The 19,541-nt window shown below is 48.6% G+C and overlaps 1 protein-coding gene across 1 annotated transcript in view; it reads left to right on the top strand.

Moving 5' to 3' along the window:
- Window positions 1-19,541, top strand: part of LOC140911001 (dedicator of cytokinesis protein 2-like) — a 208,904-nt gene that overhangs the window by 107,777 nt on the left and 81,586 nt on the right. Inside the window, exon 18 of the mRNA XM_073343213.1 lies at window positions 12,429-12,618. Within this exon, the coding sequence (XP_073199314.1) occupies window positions 12,429-12,618 (190 nt within the window). The remainder of the gene's footprint in view (window positions 1-12,428; window positions 12,619-19,541) is intronic.

The following is a 19,541-nucleotide window of genomic DNA, read 5'->3' as shown; positions in this document are numbered from 1 at the left end:
GTTTATGAGAAGGTCATGTGAGACAGTATCAAAAGCTTTACTAAAGTCAAGATATACCACCTCTGTGCTTCCCCCCCATCCACAAGGCTTGTTAACCTGTCAAAGACAGCTATCAGGTTGATTTGACATGATTTGTTCTTGACACATCTGTGCTGGCTGTTACTTATCACCTTATTATCTTCTAGATGTGTGCAAATTCAAACCCAAATTAATGGTGTTACATTTGCAAATGAATTCTAGCTCTGCAGTTTCTCTTTGAAGTCTGTTTTTGAAGTTTTTTTGTTGAAGGATGGCTACTTTTAAACCTGTTATTGAATGTCCAGGGAGATTGAAGTGTTCTCCTACTGGCTTTTGTAGGTTACCATTCCTGATGTCTGATTTGTGACCATTTATTCTTTTATGTAGAGACTGTCCGGTTTGGCCAATGCACCTGGCAGAGGGGCATTGCTGGCACATTATGGCATATATCACATTAGTAGATGTGCAGGTGAGTGAGCCCCTGATGGTGTGGCTCATGTGGTTGGGTCCTCTGATGGTGTTGCTAGAGTAGATATGGGGACAGAGTAGGCAACGGGGTTTATTACAGGGATGGGTTCCAGGGTTAGTGTTTCTGTGATGTGGTATGTAGTTGCTGGCGAGTATTTTCTTCAGGTTGGGGGGGGCTGTCTTTAAACGAGGACTGGCCTGCCTCCCAAGGTCTGTGAGAGTGAGGGATCATTTTCCAGGATAGGCTGTAGATCGTGGATAATGTGCTGGAGACATTTTAGCTGGGGGCTGTACATGATGGCCAGTGGTGTGCTGTTGTTTTCCTTGTTGGGCCTGTCCTGTAGTAGGTGACTTCTGGGTACCTGTCTCATTCTGTCAATCTGTTTCCTCACTTCCCCACCTGGGTTTTGTAGTTTTAGGAATGCTTGATAAAGATCTTGTAGGTGTTTTTCTGAGGGATTGGAGTAAATTTGGTTGTATCTTAGGCCTTGGCTGAAGATAATGGATCGTGTGATGTGTCCTAGATGGAAGCTGGAGGCATGTAGATAAGTATAGCGGTCAGTAGGTTTGTGGTATAGGGTGGTGTTTATGTGACCATCACTTATTTGCACTGTAGTGTCCAGGAAGTGGATCTCTTGCGTGGACTGGTCCAGGCTAAGGTTGATGGGGTGAAAATTGTTGAAATCATGGTGGAATTCCTCAAGGGCCTCCTTCCCGTGGGTTCATACTGAAGATGTCATCAATGTAGCGTAAGTAGAGGAGGGGCGCTAGAGGATCAGAGCTGAGGAAGTGTCGTTCTAAGTCAGCCATAAAAATGTTGGCATACTGTGGGGCTATGCGGGTACCCATAGCAGTGTTGCTGACTTGAAAGTATAAGTTATCCTCAAATCTGAAATGGTTGTGGGTGAGGACAAAGTCACAAAGCTCAGCCACCTGGTGTGCCATGGCCTCATCAGGGATACTGTTCCTGAAGGCTTGTAGTCTCCTCTTGTGGAATATTGGTGTAAAGAGCTTCTACATCCACGGTGGCCAGGATGGTGTTTCCAGGAAGATCACCAATGCATTGTAGTTTCCTCAGGAAGTTGGTGGTGTCTCAAAGATAGCTCGGAGTGCTGGTAGCATAGGGTCTGAGGAGAGAGTCCCAATAGCCAAGGGAGGAGGGATAGCTCAGTGGTTTGAGCATTGGCCTGCTAAACCCAAGGTTGAGAGTTCAATCCTTGAGGGGGCCATTTAGGGATCTGGGGCAAAAATTGGGGATTGGTCCTGCTTTGAGCAGGGGGTTGGACTAAATGAGATTCTATGAAATTGATTGCTTAATTATTTGCTCCATTATCTTTCCTGGTACAGAAGTAAAGCTGACTGATCTGTAGTTTCCTGGCTTGTCCTTATTTCCCTTTTTATAGATGGACACTATATTTTCTTGTTTATTAGTTAGTAGTAGTTCTGTTGGGAGTGGGGGTTCCCCCTCCACCCTGACTTTTTTCCCCTTGGGGTCTCATGACATGCCTTAGTCCCCAGGGTTCAAGCCCTGCAAGTCCTGCAATAAGCTCATGCCAACAGGAGACCCCCACGATGCTTGTTTAAAGTGTCTGGGGGAGGCTCACCAAGCCAATAGGTGCAGGATTTGCAAGGGTTTTCAACCCAGGACCAAAAGGGAGCAGGACTTCAGATTGAAACAGCTCCTTATGGAAGTGGCTCTCAAATCGCAGTCCACCTCAGCACAGCAGGACCTAGCACTGAGCTCCTTGGTGTGGAGTGCACCTGCATCGGTGGCAGAATCAGCATTGCGGAAGGTCTCCAAGCACAGAGACTTGCGGCACCACTGATCCCCCTGTGCCTAAGACTGTGGGAACTGCCCGGCACCGGTTCCACTCTCCAGCGCCACAGAAGAGGCACGCCCAGCAGGATAGAGGCGGATCTTCTATGAACCCCACCCCTATGGTCTCAGCCAGTGGGGCACGTCCCAGAGAGGAGTACCCAGCCCCAAGACCCGTGGAGTCGGCACCAGGAACTTCAGACCCTCAAGGAGTACCATTGAGCCTGGGGCCGTTGGACTCCCCAATCCATGTGGTGGAAGAGATGGGGCTACCGTCTACCCTGGACACCTTTGAGGCTGCATGGGACCTCATTGCCATGATGGCACTGCAGTCCTCAACTCTCTGCAACAAGCCCTCGGCGCTGCCAGGGGCGGTACCGTCCCGTGGCAAGCCGACAAAGAACCTGCCTGCGTCTCTAGGTCACTGATCATCGGCACTGGAAAGGGGGCACCGGCCTGATTCCCAGCACCACTCCGAGTCCCAGCACTGCTCTTGCTCGCGGCACCGGTCATACTCGCGGCACCGGTCTCTGGATCATCAGAGGTCCCGCTCCTCGCACCGATCATCATCGTGCCGCTGATCCGCTCAGTATCGATCAAGGTCTTGGCACTGCTTCAGATCCCAGCACCGTTCCCCTTCCTCGCGGCACCGCTCACCCGGCCTACTCTGATTGGCACTGCCATGGCCTTCCAGATCCCAGTCATCGTTCTCAGAATCAGACGTGGGGTCTAGATACTCACAATGGAGCCAGCACTGGTCAGCGCATCGACGGCCTGATGCAGGTTCAATGCCATGGCCGCCTCAATGGCAAGGACCGGCGCAATGGCCTTTTTGGACCCCCTGGGCATATCACCAGTCCCAGGGTACCTTATCCAAGGGCTTCCAGTCTGTAGCATCCGAGTCTTGGATGCTGACGGCCTCAGCCAGCCGGCCCATGCCCAGAGGTGCGGAAGAGACTCCAGCTACAGGACCTTCACTGGCACATATCCCCACCCCTTCGGTGGAACCAGTGGTCACTGACCTGGAGCAGCAGGTTGGTCAGAAGGTCCCCATGGACTAACAGGCCAGGATGACCTGGTTCCCCCACCTGCGTCCTTGTTCTCCTCCCCAGACAAGGCAGTAGTGGGAACTTCGGTCTCAGGACCAGCACCCATAGACAGTCCCGCCCACCAGGACCTGCTCCGCAGGGTGGTGTGCAATATGGGCTTACAAACCGAGGAGGTGGTGGAACAGGAGGACCCAATGGTGGACATTTTGGCCCCAGAGGGTCCATCCCGAGTGGCATTGCCACTCATTAAGACTATTCAAAACAACACCAAAACTGTATGGCAGACCCCGGCCTCTATCCCCCCCGACAGCCAAAGGGGTGGAACGCAAATACTTTGCTCCCTCCAAGGGTTACGAGTATTTGTACACCCACCTGCAGCCCTGCTCCTTGGTGGTGTCTGCGGTTAATGAACATGAAAGGCAGAGACAGCAGGGGCCCATGCCTTAGTCCAAGGACTCTAAAAAACTTGACCTTTTTAGTAGAATGGTCTACTCCAGGGGGACCTACAGTTCAGGATTGCTAACCAGCAGGCAGTCTTGAGCCGATATAATTTTAACTCATGGAACTCCATGCTCAAATTTAAGGGGCTAATCCCATCGGAGTCCAGGGACAAGTTTGGGGCCACTATGGAGGAGGGCAAGGCAGTGGCACAGACCTCTTTACAGGCGTGTACCTTGTCCTGCAGCATAGCCATGAGGAGGACCTCATGGCTTCAAGTTTTGGGTCTACCCCCCCCGCAAGGTCCAACAGACTCTACAGGACCTGCCCTTTGATGGGGCAGGATTATTCGTGGAGCAAACAGACTCCAGGCTACACAGCCTAAAGGATTCAAGGGCGACACTGATGTCGCTGGGGATGCACACCCAAGCTATGCAGTGGAAACATTTTAAGCCTCAACCCCCTCAACTTCCTAACCACCTTACCCTAGACAAGACTTTTCTAGATGGCGAGGTAGGAATGGCAGGCATAAGCCATCCCAGCCCTCATCACCACAGGGCCAGGTGCGCACCTCTTTGGGAGTCACCTGGTTGGAATTGATGTGAACAAGCACTCGAAAAAGAAGAAAACTGTTACTCACCTTCTTGTAACTTGTTTTTTGAGATGTGTTATTCACGTCCATTTCAAAGCCCACCCTCTGTCCCCTCTGTTGAAGTAGCCGGCAAGTAGGAACTGAAAGAGAGGTCGGGCCAGCAGGGTCATATATTGAGCGCCAAGAAGCTGCCACTCCAGGGGGCTCCATAGCTGACCTAACGGGAGCTGCTGGGGGGAAAACTTTCCGGCAACCATGCACACGGTGCACGCACACCTGATTGGAATGGATGTGAACAACACATCTTGAAGAACAACAGTTACAAGAAGGTGAGTAACCGTTTTTTCCCTTCTTTGACAGGATTATTGGCCTAATGGATGGGGGGAAGCAGTAGATTTGATGTACTTGATTTCAGTAAGGCTTGACATTCTCATAAGCAAATTAGGGAAGTGTGGTCTAGATTAAATTACTGTAAGGTGGGTGCAAAACTGGTTGAAAGACGATGCACGAAGAGCAGTTATCAATGGTTCACTGTAAAGTGAGGAGATGTATAGTCGAGTTCCAGAGGGGCCTATGATGGGTCTGTTACGAGTCAATATTTTCATCAGTGACTTGGATAATGAAGTGGAGAGTGTGCTTATAAAATTTGCAAATGACACGAAGCTGGGAGGGGTTGCAAGCACTTCAGAGTACAGGGTTAGAATTCAAAATGACTTAAAATTGGAGAATGGGGCTGAAATATACAAGATGAAATTTGGTAAAGACAAGTACAAAGTAGTACACTTAAGGAAAAATTAAAGGCACAGCTACAAAATGGGGAATAACTGGCTAAGCAGTAGTACTGCTGAAAAGGATCTGGGGGTTATAGTGGATCAAAAATTGAATATATGTCAGCAATGTAATGCAGTTGTGAAAAAGGCTAATATCATTCTGGGGTGTATTAACAGGGGTGTTGTATGTAAGACACTGGAGGTAATTGTTTTGCTCTACTTGGCACGAGTGAGGCTTCAGCAGGAATACTGTGTCCAATTCCAGATGCCACACTTTAAGAAAGATGTAGACAAATCGGAGAGAGTCCAAAGGAGAGCAATAAAAATGATAAAAGGTTCAGGAAACCTGACCGACGAGGAAAGGTTGAAAAAAAAAAAAAAAAACCAGGCATGTTTAGTGTTGAAAAATGAAGCCTGAGGGGGGACCTGATCACAGTCTTCAGCTATATTAAGGGCTGTTATAAAGAGGACGGGGATCAGTTCTCTCTGTCTGCCGAAGGAAGGACAAAAAATAATTGACTTAATCTGCAGCAAGGGAGATTTAAGTTAGACATTAGGAAAAACTTTCTAACTATAAGGATAACACTGGAAGAGGTTTCCAATGGAGGTTTTAAAGAACAGGTTAGACAAACACCTATCTAGGTGTACTTGCTCCTGCCGCAGCCTATGGGGCTGGACTAAATGACCTCTCGAGGTCCCTTCCAGCCCTACATTTCTATGATATAGGTTATTTTCTGCAAGGCTGTTGCCTCCCTGCTTCTGCTCCATGACATGATGCCTCTGCACCACAAAGCTGCACTGATTTCAATATCATGTCATTGCAAACTCCTGTCTAATTTGCTGCGCCGTGCCTCTGTCTTCCTTGGCTGTTCCTGCTTCCCCAAATTCTCCTTCCCGTTGAGAGGCTGTATTTCAGGCAATTTTTTCTTGGGTGGATTAGATTAATAGATTTTAAGCTCTGAAGGGACCATTATGGTCATCTAGTCAGACCTCCTGGGTAACACAGGCCACAGACCTTCACCCAGTAAACTCTGCATAAGGCACAGAACTTCTGTCACGCTAGAGCAGATCTTTCCAGTCTTGATTTAGAAACTCCAAGTGATGGAGAATCCACCACGTCCCTGGGTAAATTGTTCCAACTGTTATTTACCATCACCGTTGAAACTTGTGTCTTATTTTAGTCTGAATTTGTCCAGCTTCAGCTTCCAACCATGAGATCTTGTTCTGCCTCATACTGTGAGACTAACGAGCTATCTGCTGTCAGAAATCAGTCACTGTTGCAGCTCTAACTGCACCTCTGTCCCCTTCGCAGCCTCTCTGAGGGCAACCCCTCAGTTGTCAGGTCTCCTACCTTTACCTCTGGGGTGGACTCATACAATTCTCCCATTTTTAGACCTGGCCTTGGGCTACACCGTGCATACACACTATGCATCCACTATGCATACACACTGGTGCAGTTCTTCCCTTTGGGAGTTTGACCCGTGGTGAGTACAGTACCCAGACAGCCTTCTGAAACCAAGCATTGTTTAATTTTAATAGTAGGAGTAAAGCATTTAGAGGAAAAGATTTTAAAACAACAGTCTATACGCATGTCTGTCTTACCTACCAGCTCACCATCTCCTGCTGGTAACCTAGACAGGCCTAGACTGCCTGTGTGAGTTTGAACAGCATCTCAGCAGCTACCTCTCCTCTGGGAAGAGAGAATCTCTTTTTGCTCCTTTGTCCTTTTCAGTCCCCACTTTTGGCCCTGCTTGTCCAAACCAGTTCAGTAGACTCCACAGGAGGTCAAGGTAGAACCTTCAGAGCTAATGCCCCCTCAGTTCCAAGGGCTAATTGCCTGCTCGCATTCTCCATCACATGAAAGCTGCTGGCCTGTCTCCTGAGACCACAAAGGACTCACTGCCATGCCTAAATCTTTCAGGCCCTTCTTCTAGGACACCATTTTGTTAATTCAAAATAACAGTACAAAACTCACAATCTATGCAGGCTGCAAGGACCCAGGGGCCTTTTGCTCTGGTCCTCTGTGTTCTCCCCTCTCTCTCTGCTCCAGGGCCAGTCACAAGAGCAAACCTCCCTCTTGCAATGGTCCTCCAGCTGAGCTCTCCTTCGTTTATAGGGATCACCTGACCCCTTCCTGGCTGGATATGATAATCAAACAGGGCTGGATGGCCCCAGGCCTCTAGCCTTTAAAGGGGAAGCCCACCTTGTTACAAACCCAATATAGATCATACAGTATTCATAAATTATTAGAGTGGCTCCATGTCCATCACAATCTCTTCCCTGCATTGGCACTTGTAGATGGTAATCTAGTTGCCTCTTAACCTTCATTTGGATAAACTAAATATATCTAACTTCTTATGCTTCTCACTAGATGGCAGGCTTTCCAGAACTTGAGTCATTTGAGGGTTCTTTACTGAACCCTTTCCAATTTTTCAACATCCTTTTTGAAGTGTGGACACAAGAACTGAACCCAGAACTCCAGTAATGGCCTCACTAATACCACTCCCTGCTCCTATTTGATATTCCTTTGCTTACACACCCAAGGATCATATTTTATTTATTTTCTGCCATGACCCCTAAGTCCTTTTAATTGTAGCTGCATTCCAGGACACATTCCCCCATCTTATAAGTGTGACCTACATTGTTTTTAGATGTATGACCTTGCCTTTGGCTATGTTAAAACTCATGTTTTTAAAATGAACTTCCTTATCAAACTACCCAGGTCAGCCTGTATAGGTGACCAGACCCCATCATTATTTACTACTCCTCTAATTTTTGTCTCATCTACAAATTTTGCTAGCAATGATTTTATATTTGCTTCTAGATCACTGATAAAGATATTAAATAGCATCAGACCAAGAATATATCCATGTATGGCTCCACCAGAAATACCATCACTCAATTACAGTTCCCTATTTATGATTACTGTGATGGGTTTGGTCACAGAGACCCCCTTGGGACTGTCACCTGACATGTTGAGATTACCTCTGAGCCTGTTTTCCCTGCCAGCTTGGGACTCCAGAACCCTGCCTTGTTGAGCCAGACACACTAGCCTGCTGCAACACAGACCCAGGTCTGGTCCACGCCCCCAGAGCTGCAAACTTTAACCAAAAACTGCTCAGCAGGTCACCTAACTCCAGCACCCAGACACCCAGTTCCCAATGGGATCCAAACCCCAAATACATCCATTTTACTCTGTATAAAGCTTATACAGGGTAAACTCATAAATTGTCCACCCTCTATAACACTGATAAAGAGATATGCACAGCTGTTTGCTCCCACAGGTATTAATCACTTACTCTGGGTTTACTAATAAACAAAAGTGATCTTATTAAGTATAAAAAGTAGGATTTCATAGAATCATAGAATATCAGGGTTGGAAGGGACCTCAGTAGGTCATCTAGTCCAACCCCCTGCTCAAAAGCAGGACCCATCCCCAATTAAATCATCCCAGCCAGGGCTTTGTCAAGCCTGACCTTAAAAACTTCTAAGGAAGGAGATTCCACCACCTCCCTAGGCCACGCATTCCAATGTTTCACCACCCTCCTAGTGAAAAAGTTTTTCCTAATATCCAACCTAAACCTCCCCTACTGCAACTTGAGACCATTACTCCTTGTCCTGTCCTCTTCTACCACTGAGAATAGTCTAGAACCATCCTCTCTGGAACCACCTCTCATCCTTCTTGTAGTGTGGGGCCCAAAACTGGACACAGTACTCCAGATGAGGCCTCACCAATGTCGAATAGAGGGGGACGATCACATCCCTCGATCTGCTCGCTATGCCCCTACTTATACATCCCAAAATGCCATTGGCCTTCTTGGCAACAAGGGCACACTGCTGACTCATATCCAGCTTCTCGTCCACTGTCACCCCTAGGTCCTTTTCCGCAGAACTGCTGCCTAGCCATTCGGTCCCTAGTCTGTAGCTGTGCATTGGGTTCTTCCGTCCTAAGTGCAGGACCCTGCACTTATCCTTATTGAACCTCATCAGATTTCTTTTGGCCCAATCCTCCAATTTGTCTAGGTCCCTCTGTATGCTATCCCTGCCCTCCAGCGTGTCTACCACTCCTCCCAGTTTAGTATCATCCGCAAATTTGCTGAGAGTGCAATCCACACTATCCTCCAGATCATTTATGAAGATATTGAACAAAACCGGCCCCAGGACCGACCCCTGGGGCACTCCACTTGACACCGGCTGCCAACTAGACATGGAGACATTGATCACTAAGACATTTAAGTGATTTCAAGTAATAAGAGGCAGAACAAAGTTAGTTACCAAGCAAAATAAAACAAAACATACAAGTCTAAGCCTAATACATTAAGAAACTGTGACAAAGTTCCTCCTCTGCCTTGGTGGGTCCTGCACTTATTGGCAGATTTGCTTGCCTCAGAGATTCACGGCAGCCCTCAGTTTGGCCACTTTTGCTAGTGGCTCAAACCTGCCATTCACTCAGCTAACCTCATCACTGGCCAGCATGGGGAAAAGGAAGGAGAACAATCCCCACAGTCTCTGCTGGTCCATCTAGTGGCTCGGGGGACAGGTCAGGGACTTTCTCCTCTGGTGGGACACACAGTCCAGGTCAACTCCTCCTGTACCCAACAGGGAGTTGGGGCTATGGGAGGAACACAGGCCCGCCCTCTACTCCGGTTTCCAGCCCAGGGCCATGTGGATCACAGCTGTCTACAGTGTTTTGTGTAACACCTGTATGACAGCTACAACTCCCTGGGCTACTTCCCCATGGCCTCCTCCCTACACCTTCTTTATCCTCACCACAGGACCTTCCTCCTGATGCCAGATAGCATTTGTACTCCTCAGTCCTCCAGCAGCACACCCTCTCACTCTCAGCTCCTTGCACGCCCCTCACTGATTGAAGTGAGGTCCTTTTAAAACCAGGTGCACTGATTAGCCTGCCTTAATTGATTCTAGCAGCTTCTTAATTGGCTCCAGGTGTCCTAATTAGCCTGTGTGCCTTAATTGGTTCCAGCAAGTTCCTGATTGTTCTGGAACTGCCCCTGTTATGTTTCTGACATGGTTTACCCCCATTCCGGACACTTGTCCTTTCTGTAATGTGAGGGAAACCCTGGCGCACGTGTATTTAGAGTGTGCCAGATTGCAGCCCCTTTTCCGGCTCCTCACAAATATTATATTACGCTTCTGGCTTCATTTTTCCCCCCACCTTTTTATCTATACACTTCCCATCCGTGGCCCCACAAAGTCGCGGAATCTTCTGGTCAACCTCCTCCTAGCTTTGGCTAAAACAGCCATTTATAAAACCAGAGAGAGGAGGTTGGCCCATGAAACGTCCTGCGATTGTGGGGCCGTTTTCCAATCCTCAGTACATTCACGTATTCGGGCGGAGTTCCTCTGGGCGGCGTCCACCGACTCCCTTGAAGCCTTCGAGGAGCGGTGGGCGCTGTCTGGGGTTCTCTGCTCGGTGACCCGTCCGGTTCCCTCCGTCTGACCCTTTGATTGAGGGGAAGAGCGAGAGACGCCAACCCCAGCCGTTGCCGCTGTGGATACCATCATCCCTGTCATCTAGGAGGGGTCCTATAATACATGGGTGTCTACCCCCCCCTCCCTAAACTGCCCACCCCGCAGCCGTGCCCATCTTACCGGGCACTCTCAGGAGAGGGAGGATCGGTGACACTGGGCGTGGCACTGGGTAACTCGAGGGGGTGGAAGACCACGAGTGTCGAGGAAGCCCCCCCCGCTCTGGGCCCAGGCTAGCCTGAACACTTCTCCCTCCTGAAAGCTGCTGTGTTATACCTTCTGATTGTGTTGTTTTGTTGTATAGTTGTTTTGTTTCCTTTGGTAATTCTGTAAGCGTTACCAATAAACTTTCTTTCTGTTTCAAAAAAAAAAAAACAACTGCCCCTGTTATGTTTCTGACACAGTTTACCCCCATTCCGGACACTTGTCCTTTCTGTAATGTGAGGGAAACCCTGGCGCACGTGTATTTAGAGTGTGCCAGATTGCAGCCCCTTTTCCGGCTCCTCACAAATATTATATTACGCTTCTGGCTTCATTTTTCCCCCCACCTTTTTATCTATACACTTCCCATCCGTGGCCCCACAAAGTCGCGGGATCTTCTGGTCAACCTCCTCCTAGCTTTGGCTAAAACAGCCATTTATAAAACCAGAGAGAGGAGGTTGGCCCATGAAACGTCCTGCGATTGTGGGGCCGTTTTCCAATCCTCAGTACATTCACGTATTCGGGCGGAGTTCCTCTGGGCGGCGTCCACTGACTCCCTTGACGCCTTCAAGGAGCGGTGGGCGCTGTCTGGGGTTCTCTGCTCGGTGACCCGTCCGGTTCCCTCCGTCTGACCCTTTGATTGAGGGGAAGAGCGAGAGACGCCAGCCCCAGCCGTTGCCGCTGTGGATACCATCATTCCTGTCATCTAGGAGGGGTCCTATAATACGTGGGTGTCTACCCCCCCCCAAACCGCCCACCCCGCAGCCGTGCCCATCTTACTGGGCACTCTCAGGAGAGGGAGGATCGGTGACACTGGGCGCGGCACTGGGTAACTCGAGGGGGTGGAAGACCACGAGTGTCGAGGAAGCCCCCCCGCTCTAGGCCACCAGGTAACTCAGGAGGGTGGAAGACCACGAGTGTCGAGGAAGCCCCCCCGCTCTGGGCCCAGGCTAGCCTGAACACTTCTCCCTCCTGAAAGCTGCTGTGTTATACCTTCTGATTGCGTTGTTTTGTTGCATAGTTGTTTTGTTTCCTTTGGTAATTTTGTAAGCGTTACCAATAAACTTTCTTTCTGTTTCAAAAAAAAAAAAACAAAAAAACTGCCCCTGTTACCTTACCCAGGGAAAAAACCTTTTGTAGTGAAATGGCCCACCTTGATTATCACTACAAAAGGTTCCCCCCCCCCCGCTCTTCCCCCCCCCCCCCCCCCCGCTCTCCTGCTGGTAATAGCTCACCTTAAGTGATCACTCTCGTTACAGTGTGTATGGTAACACCCATTGTTTCATGTTCTCTATGTATATGAATCTCCCCACTGTATTTTCCACTGCATTCATCCAATAAAGTGAGCTGTAGCTCACGAAAGCTTATGCTCAAATACATTTGTTAGTCTCTAAGGTGCCACAAGTACTCCTTTTCTTTTTACGAAGTCTAAGTATATTGGTTAGTCTCTAAGGTGCCACAAGTACTCCTTTTCTTTTTACGTCAACACAGTTACTGCTATCAACCAAATTTATCAAAAAATGCTGAGTCATACAGGTTGAATCTTTTATGTCCTGCCCATTCTGATGACACACTTTGGATTTTAGGGTGACATCAGGAAATTGGAGGACTCCAGCTCTTACCTGAATCTGCCTTTTATGAGAAGTCTATTAGAGTCAAAGACCCTTTCTGGTTCCTCATTCCGAGTGAGCGGTGGCATGGCTGGTATGGGCATATCTTCCCGGGACAGCTTCCAAATCTCCACCCTCGTCTGCTCCACCAAACTAACCCAGAATGGTATGTAGGAGTTTTCCCCTGCTTTCAGCAGAATTGCACACCACAAACTTCAGTGTGACACTTCTGCGGTATGCCAGCGTGCACATCACAACATGCCAGTGTGACATTGCCATACTTTTAAATAAGCTGTATTCACTTCCTACACATCTGTATATGTTTGTCCACCCTGCACACAGCTGCACAGCCCATCAGCCCCCTTCAGGAGATCCTTTAGGATACAGCTGTTAGTTACAGGGTATAAACACACATGTATCAGCATGCATGGGCAGCCTCTTGCCTGTGAGGAAAATGCTTGGGAAACTGCAAGGGGTCAAGCCAGAGCCACAGGTCAATCCAGAGGTCAGGAACTGGAGTAAGCAGGGTAGCAGGGAAAGAAGGGTTCAAGGCAAGGGCAGGACAGAGGCAAGGCTGGGTGCAAGGCAGGAGCAGCGGGAACAAGGTAACACAAGAGCAGGCACAATGTTGGGCATGAGCATTGAGAAGCCAGTTAGCTGCAGCTGATGGCTTAAGAGCTGGCCTGCTAGACCCTCCAGCCAATCAGGTGATGTGGCCAGTCAGGCAGCCTGCTACAGGCCAGCTGTACTGTTGAGGCTGCCTGGAGACTAGCTCTGCTGCAGGCCCTCACAGTGCCCCCCTCCCCATCGAGGGTGCCGTCTAGGGGCCTTGGGGCCTGGTTTCTTGGGGTACATGTGGTGAAAGGCTTGCAGGAGATCTTGGGCATGGATGTGTTCTGCAGGTTCTCAGGGGGAGGGATAGCTCAGTGGTTTGAGCATTGGCCTGCTAAACCCAGGGTTGTGAGTTCAATCCTTGAGGGGGCCATTTAGGGATCTGGGGCAAAAATTGGGGATTGGTCCTGCTTTGAGCAGGGGGTTGGACTAGATGACCTCCTGAGGTCCCTTCCAACCCCGATATTCTATGATTCTATATGATTCTATGAAAGCTTCTCCTCAGTTATTTGAGTTTGTGAAACATTTGTCTGAGACATACCTGTCCCAGTCAATTAGATACCCAGCAAGAGTCTAGAACAGGGGTGGGCAAACTATGGCCCGTGGCCACATCTGGCCTGCCAGCCGATTTAATCCGTCCCTCGAGCTCCCGCTGGGGAGTGGAGTCAGGAGCCACTCTGTGTGCTTGTGCCATGGCTCTGTGCGGCTCTGGAAGCAGTGGCATGTCCCCCCTCCGGCTCCTACATGTAGGGGCAGCCAGAGGCTCTGTGCGCTGCCCCCACCCCAAGTGCCGCCTCCGCAGCTCCCATTGCCGCCTGAGAATGGGGCAGCATGCAGAGCTGCCTGGCTGTGCCTCCGCATAGGAGCCAGAGGGGAGAACGTGCCGCTGCTTCCAGGAGCTGCTTGAAGTAAGCACTGCCCTGAGCCCCTCCTGTGCCCCAACCCCCTGCCCAAGCCCTGATCCCCCTCCTGTCTTCTGAACCCCTCTGTCCCAACCTGGAGCATTTTCCTACACCCCAAACCCCTCATCCCCAGCCCCACCCCAGAGCCCTCAACCCCCCCACACCCCAACCCCCTGCCCCAGCCCAAAGGCCCCTCCCACACCCTGAACTCCTCATTTCAGGCCCCACCCCAGAGCCCGCACCCCCAGCCAGAGCCCTGACCCCTTCCTGAACCCCAACCCCAATTTCATGAGCATTCATGGCCCACCATACAATTTCCATACCCAGATGTGGCCCTCGGGCCAAAAAAGTTTGCCCACTCCTGAGCTAGAATATATCGAACCACTTATTTTTCTTGGCCCCAAACAGTTATAGGTGGAAGAGGAGTATGCAGTGGGAAGGGATTCTTGAATAATAATTTTTAGAAGGGAGATGTAAAAACAGTGTAAATCTTGAGGGAATCTTGTAGCTGTAACTTGAACTTGAACATAACAGGGTGAATCTGTTTTGTGATTTGGAAAGACCTTGTGTACGGATAGTCCAGCTTTGCAGAGAGGCAAGTTGATCACAGATTCCAGGCAGACAACCACTCCTTATCCCCTACCCCAAAACCAGGTATTGGCTGGCGGGACTGGTTGGTATACCATTCATAAGTTGTCTTGGCGATTTTTAACTGCCCTGGAGTTCTTGGTTTACCTGTTGGTTGTGGACAATGATTTTGTTAGTGGCAAGCATTGACAATTCGGCGAGGATCTCTGTGTGAGCACAATGATGGAAAGTATAGTTAGCAACAAAAAGAGTCTTGCTTGCTGGAGGCATTTCTAGCATTGATGTAAAAGTAAACTTGGCGTGAGGTGAGGAATCAGGGACAGCCAATTATCTTGATGATAAGTTTAGAAAGTAACGTAGGTACTGTTCAAGGACTTGATTGACCCACTCTGCCTGACTCTTGGTGCTTGTATAAAAGGCCATTGAGGTTAGGGTGTCAATACTCAGATGGCATAGAAATTCTTGCCAGAAGTGGGAAATAAACTGGACTTCTTGGTCAGATACCATGCCTATAGGCAAGCCGGGGAGACAAAAGATGTTGTTCATAAACAGACAAACTGTCTCCTGAGCAGAAGCACCTGGCATGGACCAAAATGTGCCAGCTTGGTTAAGTGGTCAGCCACCACTAGAATAGTACTGTGGCCTTGGGAAGGTGGTAAATCTATGATAAAGTCCATGGGAAGGATGGCCCAAGTCCAGGGCAAAGTGAGTAGGGGCTGGACGAGACCCAGCAGTCTTGAATGAGGCAATCTTAGTCCGGGTGCAAAGATCACAGGAATCTACACAGGACGCAACAGAGGCACATATTGCTGGCCACCAAAACTTCCTGGAAACCAGGTCTTGAATCTTTGAATGGCCAAAGTGGCCTGCTAGGGGAGCATGATGGCAGAATTTTAGGATTCGAAGCAGAGTGATCCCTTCAGGCACATAGATTTGTCCCTCATGTTATAGGATCCCATTCTGGAATGTGAAGGCTGCAGAGGTCTGATCCTGGTCAAGGTCTAAGACTTGATGGGTTCACTAAGTAACAGAGTGGATGATGCATAACAGGTTGGAGGTTACTGTTGACTAATATACGCTGACTAGCATACATATATATTATGTTAATAATACTACCCACAATATATATTCCAAGCATTTAAGTATGCATATTATTAAGCATTAATATAGCAGTTATATAGCCCAAATTGGCCTGTGATAATCCTGTTCACTTACGTTAAGTATCCCATACCATCTTACATTAACTGAAGTAAACTTTGGCTTAAAGAGATAGGAAAACTGTCAGTATCAGGACATATAATTGGTTTTCTCATAGCAACAAAAAGAGTTAGCCTCAGAACCCTATTTACCCTAAGACAGGCCTAGGAGGGTTCTTTTTGCCCCCTAGGACCTGGAATGCATGTACTCAGAGCAAAGGTAAGGGTGCATCCACTGTGTATATACACCGGTGCAGTTTCTTCCCTTCAAGAGTCTGACCAGTGGTGAGTACAATATCCAGACAGCCTTCTGAAACCAAGCATCGTTAAATTTTAATAGTAGGAACAAAGCTTCTTTTTCGAGGAGTGTCCTCTTTAGATGTCTTGACGCCCTACTGGAGAGTGATAAACCTTATGAGGGCAAGCTCGAACGGATGCTCACAGAGCAAAGTGAAACCCTCCACCTCGGCATCCGCAGAGCCGAAAGAAACTCGGAACCAAGCGGCGCAGTGGTGCCACCTGCTGTACCTATGCCGCTCAGCTCAAAGCCCTTGACACCAGCGACTACAGTTCACATTCCTGGGCCGCCAGTAATGCCATCCCCAGTACCAAAGTCCACGGTTCCACAACAATTCACAAGACATGCAGACCTAATAATCTCTTCAACACCTGAATTCCCTCTACTCGGTACCGAAGGTACTCCATCCAGATTAGTACTGAGCCACTTGAATACTCCATCTGGATCAGCTCCCCATCCCTCCAGTGATGGTGAAGAGGAGGATGATGCAGTGATATATACTCCTCGTCACTCCTCACTGCAATCTGGACCATCTCAGCTACCAGCATGTCACCCATCTTCAGAGGCACGTGCTTGGTAATGGCACCCATAGGCACCACCCCACGTGCCTTTCCCACTGAACTGGCCTTACTGGAATCTGTGGGCAAGGTACAGGGCCCACCACTGCAGGCCTCCTTGCCCACCAAGATTGAGAGCCGCACAATCCCTATTACCACCTATCCCAGCATCCTCAGAAACACAAGAGGAAGTGACGGAGGAAACTGAGGACATATCTGATCAGGAAGCCTCACCACCTGCACACCTCTCATCTTCGTCACCAGACGAAACCATAATGCCGCCACCACTGGGGATGATTTTAAGGCCTTTCAGGTAGCAGAATCGTTAGACATTTCTTTAAAACAGGTACCTGAATCTCAGCATAAGCTACTGGACATACTCCAGTCATTTCCATCAGCAAAGATAGCTTTACTGATTGATGATGCTATTATGGGGCCTGCAAAAACCATCTGGCAGACACCAGCAACAGCTCCCACATCATGCAAAAAATAGGACAAAAAATATTATGTGCCATCTAAAGGGGCTGAGTTTTTATTTACTCACCCTACACCAATTCACTAGTGGTGGAGGCTGTAAACGAGAGGGGAAAACAACACAACTCTGGAATAACCCCATACAACAAAGATTGGAAGAGGTTGGATTTCGTAGGCTGCTAGGCCTATTCCTCTGCAACACTTCAGTTCCACATAGCTAATTGTGCAGCTCTCCTGGTGAAACACATGCACACCATCTTTTCGAAAATGTCAGAATTTATTAACAATTTGCCTGATGATAAAAAAGAACAATTTAAAGCGAATATAGCTGAAGGACATCTCATCACCAGGATGGCCTTGCAGGCCTCTCTTGACTCCGCAGACATGGCAGCATGATCTATCGCAACATCTGTGGTTATGTGCCGGGGATCCTGGCTCTATCTCTCGGGGTCCCCCAGGGAGGTCCAGGCAACAGTTGAGGACTTACCCTTCGAAGACCCAAAATTATTTGCAGCCAAAACGGATGAATCTTTCCACACCCTTAAAGACTCAAGGGTAACCTTGAAATCCCTGGGTATCTACACACCTGCAAATAAAAAGAAACAGGGCAGGTTTTATATCCAGAGATTCCAATCACCACCATACACACAAAATAGACAGTATGAACAATGCCGCAAGCAAAGGCAAACCAGATGTTGACAGCCAAAAAACAAACCTTCAACGTTCCAACAATCCAAAACTAGACAGCAATTTTTAAGGTGTGGTTGAGGGCACGAGACAACCACTTATTCTAATGCTAGAAACAGACTCTACCTCCCGACTATTCAGAGATTGTCACCTTTTCACCTAGTTTGGTGCAGCATCTCGACAGACAGATGAGTTTTAGAAATGATCCAAACTGGTTACTCCATCCCCTTTATCTTCATCTCACCCACCTGCCCTCCCCATCCCTCTTCAGGGACCCCTCTCACGAGTCACTGTTGCAACAGGAAGTAAATAACCTTATTTATCTAGGTACAGTGGAACCTGTACCAACTAAGCACAGAGGGAAAAGGCTCTGTTCAAATTATTTTCTCACGCAGAAAAAGACAGGCGGATGGAGACCCATATTGGATCTAAGGAAACTCAACAAATTTGTAAAAACCCAACATTTCAAGATGGTGACAGTATCAACCATAATTCCAGTGTTAGAAAAGAGGGACTGGCTTTTGTCCCTCGACCTGCAGGAGGCGTATTTCCACATTACCATCCACCCATCACACAGAATACTCTTGAGGTCCACCCTAGGGAAACAACACTTCCAAAACAAAGTACTAGCCTTTGGCTTGTCCACCACCCCAAGGGTTTTCTCCAAAGTTCCAGCTGTCATGGTGGCACACCTCCACAGACATGGAGTCATGATTACCTTGGATGATTACCTCATAGAATCATAGAATCATAGAATATCAGGGTTGGAAGGGACCTCAGGAGGTCATCTAGTCCAACCCCCTGCTCAAAGCAGGACCAATCCCCAACTAAATCATCCCACCAGGGCTTTGTCAAGCCTAACCTTAAAAACTTCTAAGGAAGGAGATTCCACCACCTCTCTAGGTAACGCATTCCAGTGTTTCACCACCCTCCTAGTGAAAAAGTTTTTCCTAATATCCAACCTAAACCTCCCCCACTGCAACTTGACACCATTACTCCTCGTTCTGTCCTCTGCTACCACTGAGAACAGTCTAGAGCCATCCTCTTTGGAACTCCCTTTCAGGGAGTTGAAAGCAGCTATCAAATCCCCCCTCATTCTTCTCTTCCACAGACTAAACAATCCCAGTTCCCTCAGCCTCTCCTCATAAGTCATGTGTTCCAGTCCCCTAATCATTTTTGTTACCCTCCACTGGACGTTTTCCAATTTTTCCACATCCTTCTTGTAGTGTGGGGCCCAAAACTGGACACAGTACTCCAGATGAGGCCTCACCAATGTCAAATAGAGGGGAACGATTATGTTCCTTCAATCTGCTGGCAATGCCCCTACTTATACAGCCCAAAATGCCATTGGCCTTCTTGGCAGCAAGGGCACACTGTTGACTCATATCCAGCTTCTCCTCCACTGTAACCCCTAGGTCCTTTTCTGCAGAACTGTTGCCTAGCCATTCGGTCCCTAGTCTGTAGCGGTGCATTGGATTCTTCCATCCTAAGTGCAGGATTCTGCACTTGTCCTTGTTGAACCTCATCAGATTTCTTTTGGCCCAATCCTCTAATTTGTCTAGGGCCCTCTGTATCCTATCCCTACCCTCCAGTGTATCTACCTCTCCTCACAGTTTAGTGTCATCTGCAAACTTGCTGAGGGTGCAATCCACACCATCCTCCAGATCATTAATGAAGATATTGAACAAAACCAGCCCCAGGACCGACCCTTGGGGCACTCCACTTGATACCAGCTGCCAACTAGACATGGAGCCATTGATCACTACCCGTTGAGC

This window comes from Lepidochelys kempii, chromosome 4, assembly GCF_965140265.1.
Source record: "Lepidochelys kempii isolate rLepKem1 chromosome 4, rLepKem1.hap2, whole genome shotgun sequence".
In the NCBI taxonomy this organism is placed as follows: Eukaryota; Metazoa; Chordata; order Testudines; family Cheloniidae; genus Lepidochelys; species Lepidochelys kempii.
This window is presented reverse-complemented; position numbering and strand designations above follow the sequence as displayed.